Here is a 10,127-nt window from a genome sequence, read left to right as displayed (position 1 = left end):
CTCAGTTGCCTGATTATCTTGTGGATGGGGTGCTAAAGCGCTGTCGTAAAAATCTGAGCAGATTTGTGAGGTCAAAAACGAGTCAGTGCTAGATAACTACTTCAAGCTTACCGATCCAATACTAAATTTGAAAGGCGTTAAAATGAATCACTAATAAGTCTGGCATGATTTTCTTTGATAGGTAAACATAATTTAGAGGTGGTTGTCATAATGCCCAATACCCATTTAGGCGATATTAGAGGAAAACTATATGCACAAGATAAAAAGTATGCTTTTCTAATTACAGGATCATCAATAGTATACATGGTCCAAATTTTATTTAATGTTGTAATGCGCTCATTTTTATAAAATTAATTTACACTGCAGAGAAGGACAAGTTTGTGAAAGTTGGCATTCCAAAATTATTTTTGTCTTCGATACTCTATTGACATGCAAATTTGGTTTACATCGTTCGCATACAAACTAGTATAGCATTTCGAGGAAAGGAAGAATCACATTTTGACCTGCGATCTTTAGATAGCAACGCATACTTGGAAATGCGATAAAGGAAGATACGTCTACCTTATATCATTCACATTACGATGAAATATATTAGTGAAGTAATATTATTACTTTCATATTCAGAATTTTATTGTATAAGAATTTCGAGCAGGCTGTTGTCAAGCAGTAGTGACAACGGTTTTTGCTCGGAAATATAGATAGCAATATTCCGAGTGAAAATAGCCCTGATCCGGCATTGCTGCATCAATAAATATTTGAATGTATATGACTAATGTACGTGTATACAAACAATTTTTTTCATTTTATTGATTCAACAGCAATCAGAACTCTTACTTTACATGTTCTATAAGCTGTTTGTTGAAAACTTTTGACCTAACGTAATTTATAAGAGGTAACCCATTAGTTCTTACGTCTAATATTATTATGATTGAATGATGCAGCTATGTCCACGAAGGACGATTTCCACTTGAAATTATATTGTGATCTATAATCTCAAGTGGAAATTTGACATCAAAGCTGCCTGATGTCAAGTTTTGGCGTTAGCAAGAATCGAACCAGCGAACCCGGGACTAGTTGGTGCTAGCTCATGTTCGAACCGATTTCACCACGCCGGGCCCAAGTCGACAAATAAACAATAAAAAAAATATTTGCCCGGTTACCGATATAATTATAATAATAATTCATCACACAGAGGTAAGACATCTGTTTGGGTTGTCATCTGAGAAACAGACTAGTATTAAGTCAAATCAACACAATAATCTTAAGTTCTTGTTGCTGTTCAAAGTATAATGAAACTAGTGGTGCCTTAATGCAAATTGCAGGAAATGCTCGTACTGTATAAATATTCAGAGAATATTAAATATTCTCAAATATATTATTACAAATACACACACATCCATTTTTACAGACAAAATGTTCAGAAATCTTCAAATAAAACGTGTTGTGTTTCAGTAATCATTATTACTCTTGTACATAGACAAGATTAGAACAGACAAACAAGTATTTGATTTTATAATTTATAATTATAAAATCTAATATAATTTATTTATCAACTAAATAATGTTGATGTTAATTATTTTCTTTATATTTGGTAAATATCCACTAAGGACAGTTGTAAATAAATCGTAAAATAAAAAAAGTTGAATTAAAAATCATAAGGTTTGTCGACATTAAATTAGATTTTTTTTAATCACCTATTTCCTGCATTTTCATGAAAAATCATTCTTAATTCACTTTATTGAAACATTGAAAACAGAATACAATATTTTCTCTTGGTGCTAAATAATTTATTGCATTTAATCTTAACTTTTTTGTTGAACATTTCCTTCAGCTTGTGTTGAGTTCGTTTTAAAACTCCCATTACTTACACAGGTTTGATTTATTTTTATAAGTTTCCCTTGTTCAGGCATAATTTATACTGAATTCCCTCTCTGCAAATAACAATGTCTTTTCGTGTTTTTCTTGTATAATAATATGATAAATAAAATTGTTACGTTATTTTAGTATAACATATTATATAATATTGAAGAGCAGAAAAGTTGCTAATTTGGGCTTAGAAAACTGGAAAAATCATTTCAGTTTGAGTTTGTTTTGTTTGTCTAATAAATAAATAAACAATAATTTTTATGGAGAAAATTACGATTATTAGTTTCAAATCTATTACGTAAAGTACTAGACAACAAAACAAAACTACAAAAAAAATCTGTTTTCTGTTGTGAAAAAATCATTATAATTTTATTGATTGTATGTAACTAACTAAAAATCTAAACTGTCTTTCTAAAAATAAATAATGATAATAATCTAAACTTTCAAATTAGTAAAATTATTGAATAGAATATTAACGCCAAATATACATATATAGAGGTTATATAAATAACATATTGATCAATTATTTGTAAATATTTCGTCCTAACATGTACATATAGTACTCTATGATACGTCCATATCGAAGCCAAAAGGTTTTTTGATAATTACAAGTATTTGAAAATATAAGAATTGCAATATGGGGTACATAACATACCTATACATAATTCATTAATTTTAAACCTAGTATAGAAATTTCAATATTGTTTGAATATTTTAAAATGTATGTGTATTAACTTTCTTATACCGTGGGTATGGGCCACATTGTCAGATAAATTCAGACCTACCCCTACCCCCACATTTGAATGATTTATACGCTACTTTGGAGGACTATCTGATAAAATATATGCACCAATAAAAAACTAAGTATCAATATCAAAAATTAATATCAATATAATAAATTATATATTAGGTTTAGACTGTTCTACATTTCATTGAAAAATATTGCCCAAATTTTTGTTTTGTTATTATATTCACTGCCGAATATTATTAAGTCTAAAGAGCCGATTCAGCCGTATAATAGAACGATGTTATGGCAAAGCTAGTTACGTATTGTTTTTCATATAAAATGGTACTAAAAACCGTCGAAATGCGTATATGTAGTTGTTGTGCAGTCAGGGCTTGATAACCAATAAAATAATCGACTAGTTTCAAGCAATAATTCTGATATTTCTTATGGATACTTTTGAAACTAGTAATAAATCATGATATTTTAGTTCAGGGTAGGGCGGGAGCACAAAGCTTAAATAAATTTAATTTGTTTACTTAATTAAAGTCATAAATTTAATAATTAAATAATGATAATCATTCTTAATATCATAAATTTAATAATTTAATTAATATTAAGTTTTTTTAAGTTAATAATATACATTAAAAACAATTTAAATCAACAAAAATACAATTTAACTTGTTTTAAAAAGTAATGTCGCTAAAATTGAATAACAATTTTATATTCACTGATCATTTTATTTAATATCTTATTTTTAAAATTAGTTATAATATAAAAAAGTATACTATATTTTTGATCTCAAAGTTATATGGAGTTTCAATAACATTTGAATAAAAATTATTCTAGCCTTGGCATCAATATTCAATCGCTTCTGATAAAGAAAAATTAAAATCTATTTTTATATTACATTTTGAAACTAGATTTATTTTATGCATCAACCAACATAATTGTTTACTCCGTTTATAAGTATTTATCTCGAATTTCATATAAAAATAGTACATTGATCAGAATATAAAAGTATGTATTCACAGCAATTGAAGTTATTGTTTGTTGCGTAGTAGTTTATTCGCTGCAAACTAGCACGTGTTATAAATTAATAAAATGTTTATAGTCTTTCATTAGACAAAAAGTGATATGTCAAAAAATAAAAAAGATATGAAATTTAAAAAGCATAAAATGAGTTTTAGTTTAACTAAATATGAATTCGTAATATATTTTTCTTTAAAAATTTTTTAGATGTTGTAACCTAACGAGTCAAATCATATAGATATCAATGTGTTTCCAAGTGAAAATAGCCCTAATACGGCATTGCTGCACTAATAAAAAGTCATCGCAATTGTAATAATAAAAATTCAGCACATAGAGATGAGACAACTGTTTGGGTTGCCATCTATAATAAAAACAAACTTAGTTTGTAAGACCCATAAGTTCTCACTCATAGAACCCATAAGTTCTGATCGCTGTTCAAATAAATTTAAAAAAAAAGAAAAAAAATAGTCAAATCATTTAAATTTTTCAATAATATATCAATTTAAAAAAAAGTTTTATTTTAAATATGAATACGAAATATATTTTTCTCTAAAAATAAATCTATAATACATTGTAGACTATCACAACAATTTTTTATATTTATCAATGTGATAAATCATATTGTATATAAATATCCTCTGTACGCAGTCTTCGGATAATAAGCGTTCAATAATAAACAGTTCACAAGCGATTCGAAATCAATTATCGCTGCGTGCTTTTGGCGATTTGATCTTTGAGCACTAATATACTAGTCCGCTGCTCCGGAGGGAGCATGCCAATTTGTTCGTCTGACAGTTGCAAAACTTGCATGATTAACTCGGCTTTCTCCTGATCGGAGGCGCCGGGCCCCACACCGGCGGCCATGAGGTTAGGGAGCGACAGGCCTCCTAAGCCTCCAAGGCCTGCAGCCACTGCCGCAGCCTGTCCTGCCGCACTCGTTCCCCCTGCCTGTTGACTGGCGGAGGAGACGCCCGACGGCTGCGTGGGTGACAGAGCGCCGAGGGGCGGCCGAGTGCTGCGCGGGTCTATAATCCGCGGGGGATCCACCCCACGGACAGGGGGAGGCATTGCACGATTTGGAGGTGGAATGTTCGTCGGCATACCGGGTCTTTGTGATGAAAATGTATTTATCGGCGAACTGCCGGCGCCGATGATCTGTTGCGGAGGCCTATTCATTGCAAAGTTACCGCTACCGCCATCGAAACCTCCCGGCTCATTCTCGGATCAAAACCTGCTCCGCGACGGTTGTCGAGGTTCCTGAAGTCCACATCTTGCACAGTTTGTTGCATATACATAGGATTCGACATAAGCGGCGGCAATGAGTGTTCTTGTTGTTCGGGAATATCGGATCTCTGCAGTACCTTAGGCGTGGCATTGGGATCATATAAGAACTTGACTGCATCCTTCGGGTCGATTAACTTCATTACGACTTGCGCTTGCAGTATAGCATATGAAATTTGCGGGTTTTTCAAGAGCATGTTTCGAGTCTCTTCGGGATTTTGTTGATGGCACTCAGTGAGCTGCTTCATTATCAAAAGTAATCTTTCCGGAGGAAGACTAGCTACAATTTTGCTGATTACTTCCGGCGCTTTGTCAGATGGGACAGGGTCTCCGTAGGGATTTTCTACCTGTGGTCCTTGTAACAGCTGCTGCATTTCCATTCGAGATTTCTCCGTACAAGCATTATCGACTCGTAAAGTTCTACCTCCGATTTCATAGCCGTTCAAATTTCTCATCGCACTCAAGGCAGTTTCTTGATCTTTATATTCACAAAATCCATATCCTTTTGGTTTTCCACTTTCACGATCAAAAACTAATTTTAACGATATGACAGGACCCACTTCACTAAAAACATCTTTCAATTTTTCCTCGGTTGCTTCATACGGAATATTTCCCACAAACACCGATCTCATCGATTTGTCCATAATATTCAAATCTGTATTTTTATCCATTTTGATTTATTTATCAAGACTAATAAACCTGAATAAGTTATACTGCGCAATAGCAAAAACTAACCTTAAAAACGAAATAATAGATCTCGTCGTGTTTATACAAATTTGCACTTGTAATTAATCAACTCGTATATCACTTAAAACTGAACACATTATTGACGAAAAAAATCATCACTTCAAATGCAATATTAACCAAAATAATTCAATTATTAACCGAGCAAAGCAACAAGCATTACGTAGCAAAACTAATCTCTCGCAACTGGATCGTTCGGCACTCGCCGATGCCACATGTGCTGTAGCGCGTTCGGCTGCGTCCGCTTCGTGTTCGATTCGGTTCGGCTCCCCTCTAGAAAACCCTATACAAATATTGTGCATTGCAACGTTGCCAAGTCAAACCCTCTCCGACATGTGTTGATTTAATGTCATGGTAACACACAGTGCTGCCAAGTGTACTTTGTACAAAAATGTGAATGAATGCTAACCGGTAAAAGTCAAATTTATTTTTACACATACTATGTTACAAAATAGTTAGAATGTAGGAAATTAATTAATTAATTATAACAAAATTAGCGCAAAACCGTATTTTTATGATAAAAGAAATAATTAAGAAAATATATTTTTATTGATAATATTATATTATTGATAATAATAATGAACACTTATAATTTCTTGTATGTTGCCAGGTTTAGATAATGAAATAAAATAATTGACTAGATTGAAACAATAATTCTGATATATTATTGATATTATATTATTGATAATAATAATATGCACTTATTATTTCTAATAAGTTGACAACTTTAAATAATTAAATAAAATAATTGACTAGTTTGAAGTAATAATTTTGATATTTATTTACGAATACTTTCGAAACTACTAAACTAGTAAAGAATCATATTACTATTTTAATTTATATTGATTATTATTGTCTTAATCATTTGAAAAAAGATACTTTTATTGATAATGTTATATTATTGATAATAATTAAAGTTATTATTTCTAGCAGGTTGACAGGTAATGATTTAAAAAAAATGACAAGTTTGAAGGCTTTGAAGGAATAATTCAGATATTTACTTATGTATATCTTTGAAACTAATAATAATAATATTAATTGTGATGATTATAGAATATTAAAAAAAAACTAATAAAAGAAAAAAATACATATAATTTTCCTTTTTAGGAAAAGGTATTCAATCCATTAGTATAAAAGTAAAAGAAAAAATATAAAAAAATCCTTTTTAAGAAAAGATACAAAATCCAATCCTTTTTAATATTCATCATCATTAATATTGTTATTTTTTTTAATAATTGTTTTTGACAGAAAAGGAGGAATTGTTTTTGATTATGAAACGTATCTAGTTCCGAAACTTCGTAATTAACAATCTACCAAAGAAACTAATATTTTTATATTTATTATCAATATATCAATTTATTGAAAAATTGCGATATATAGATTAAACTAGCTGTAAGTGGAATTCTGTCTTGAGGCAATTATGGCATCGTGCCTTAAGGCAAATTGCTGGAACTTCCCGTACCGTAACGAAATGTTCGTGGAATACTGAATGTTTTCAAATAGATTATTATAAATATTGTAACATTGTCTAATATTTATAAGAATTATTGCAGAGTTGAAATTATTTGTATAGTATGTTAGAACTATAGTCAGAATTAAAAATAAAATCTGAAATATTTTCGATATACAAAAAACTAAAAAAAAAAAAAATTGGAACAAATTTTTTTTTCCAAAATCAATTATTTTGTTAAGACAAGCAGAAAGTTCTCTGAATCATTTAAATCGGACGCTTAGTTCTCTCAAAAATTGCCATTTTTTACATATTTAGCTCCGTATCTTCAAAATGGCTGGGCCTGCCTTTGCCAAAAACTAATAAACACTTCTCCCAATCATTACTAATTGAATGTTTTTTAGATCATTCAAATCGGATACTCCGTTCTCTCAAAAATTCGATTTCTATTTTCTGCACTCTTTGCTCCGTATCTCCGAAACGGCTGGACCTGCCTTTGCCAAAAACTAATCAGCTCTTTTCCCTATCAATAGGAATCGAATGTTTTTTTGAACCATTCAAATCGGTTGATCCGTACGCCCGAAAACGTGGGCGAAAATTTGTATCCATACATACATACACACACACACACATACACACACACACATACACACACACACACACACATCCATTTTTTCTGAGTTATGCCAAAACGTTCAGAAACCTTCAAAACGTCGAGAAATGTAAAAATTTTCAATTCCGATTTTCGGCCCATTACAATAACTTACCCTACGGGAAGTTAATATTACTATTTTAATTTATAATGTATATTGATTATTATTAGTATTAGTATGTCATATTAGGATTTTAATTTGTAGTTTATATTAATAATTATTCGTTTTAGAACTTAAATAATTTATTTAAGTGTTTACAAAGTCTGTATTTAGTAAACTGCATTAATGCAGATATTTTTTGTTTTACAGAAAACACAATCATGATGAATTTGAACAAGAAGCTACTTTGTTGAGGTAAGTTAAATGAAGTTCTAATTGCCTTAATAAATAACCATTTTTTCCAAATTTTCCAAATGAATAATAAACACCAAATGTAGTCGATTTTCAAACTTTAGCTTGCTTTGCTTTGTTTTTTACATATTGTACAAATTTATGTTAAATTATGTTAGATATATCCACTTTGCAGCATTTTTATTTATCAGAGTTTTACAAGAGCATTTATGTAAACCTCCTTTGTTGCAAAATGTGACACACTAGTGTGACGTTGATAATTTTTAGTGTGATTTTGAAATTTTGCATGAACCATTTATCAATTATCTTTGTGTTTAAATATTTAAACTGAATTGTCATTTATGGCACTCTTTGCCCCGTATTTTCGAAAAATAGAAAATGAAGATTTTTATACAACTTAAAGTTTCAAAGCATTCTCGGTATGCCTTAGAAAAATTGATGAATGTGTGGCGCGTCTCGGTGAGAATGTGTTTTTTGTGTGTGCACGGATACAATTTTTAGTCGAGATTTTTGAGAGCACGGACTAATCGATTTGAATGATTAAAAAAACATTCGACTCCTATTGATGAGAAAACATGTTGATGCAATTTTGGCAAAGGCAAGTCCTGCAAAAAATCTCAAAAAAACTATTATTTAAAATTCAAAAATGTTCCAAAAATTTCAAAATTCTTAAAGCATCTAATTTTATCAAAATTGAAAAAAAAAATTAAAATCCAGCAATTTGCCTCAAGGCACGATGCCATGCACCTCTAGTCATTTACTGATATATAAGAAAGCACATTATTGTGCTACGATGATATTTAAAACTTTAGACTTTCGTTTATGGTACGAACTCAGTTTACTTCTAGTCAGTGCTAAATTGAAATGCTAGTCTTTTATTAACAGGAGACAAAAAAATCGATTAATTACAATCAGCGTTATGTTGATTTTTTCTGTAATTTATTTTAACTGCAAAACATTCAATGAAAACAATATTTCATTTAATAAATTTCTCTATAGGCTACCTTTACCTTCAGGAGAGGGCGACAAACTATGTTCTGGTTTGATCGTTCGAGTGATATTAGACCTGTCTGGTGGTAGACGAGGTAAGAAATTCAAGGAGTCCAATACGGTGAACAAAATAAATAAGAATCGATTGTAGACGTAGGAAATGAGTCAATATCCTTCAGAATCCTTAAAGATGCGGAGTATCATACCACATACCGATCGTGCCTCGCTCAGTACAAGTAAATAATTATTGATTTCTCGTTTCGAAGCCTTGTGAGGCTTCTACTTAATACTTCGAAATAAAGAAAAAAACATACTCTAGTGCAAATTGAAATCGATCGCCAGCCTTCGAAAAGTCGCTCATAATATCACATAATGCTAGAAAAATATTTATAAATTATAGTAAGCTATTATAGTAAGGATTTTGGAGCAATACACAAACTATTTCAAAATGTGCGAAATTGTATGTTTACCGAATCTGCATATGATATACATATTTTATAATCTAAATATTTTGAAATACATAGTTATATTCGATGCGGCCGATTCTGCCGCACAACAAACCAACGTTATGGCAATGTTACGCACCAACTTCCATACATTATGCTACTGAATTACACTGAATACTGTCAAAATGTCATGTATTTGCTGTGTATTCAAGCGTTTTACACATAAACTACAATGTCACTTGTATGTTATGAAGCTGGGTCAGAAAGACCCTCTTATCTAAGATCGTATTTTTGACATTTGTGCGGTTTCTGGGTTAGGTTTTCTATCCGACAACCTGAGAAAAACGCCCGACTCCACATAAACCACATGGCTTTAGTCAATATTTATTACGGAAAGCTCTTCATAACATAATCTTGCCATAACATTGGTCTGTTGTGCGGCAGAATCGGTCCATCACTATCATAACCCAATCTAGTTAATATAATCACAAGAGTTCATCTTACCATAGTTAAAAAATTCATTCAATCTTGTGTCTATCGTTGAATTTTTGATGTGAATTTGTGCTTATATATCATATGATAATAAACTA

At 30.9% G+C, this 10,127-nt stretch overlaps 1 protein-coding gene across 1 annotated transcript; it reads right to left on the bottom strand.

The window, feature by feature from the left end:
- Window positions 1-4,262: 4,262 nt before the first annotated feature.
- On the bottom strand, window positions 4,263-5,865 carry LOC113366237 (cleavage stimulation factor subunit 2-like). Its single transcript, XM_026607809.1, is given in 2 exon segments — window positions 4,263-4,787; window positions 4,790-5,865. Coding segments are annotated over 2 exon segments (1,248 nt in total). The 5' UTR covers window positions 5,575-5,865; the 3' UTR covers window positions 4,263-4,324.
- Between the last annotated feature and the right edge of the window lie 4,262 nt (window positions 5,866-10,127).

The sequence above is a fragment of the Ctenocephalides felis genome, unplaced genomic scaffold (genome assembly GCF_003426905.1).
Source record: "Ctenocephalides felis isolate EL2017-DRISC unplaced genomic scaffold, ASM342690v1 CF-g0.4_SCAFFOLD_01170, whole genome shotgun sequence".
Lineage (NCBI taxonomy): Eukaryota > Metazoa > Arthropoda > Insecta > Siphonaptera > Pulicidae > Ctenocephalides > Ctenocephalides felis.
The sequence above is the reverse complement of the archived record's forward strand: the minus strand, read 5'-3'. Positions and strand labels throughout refer to the sequence as shown.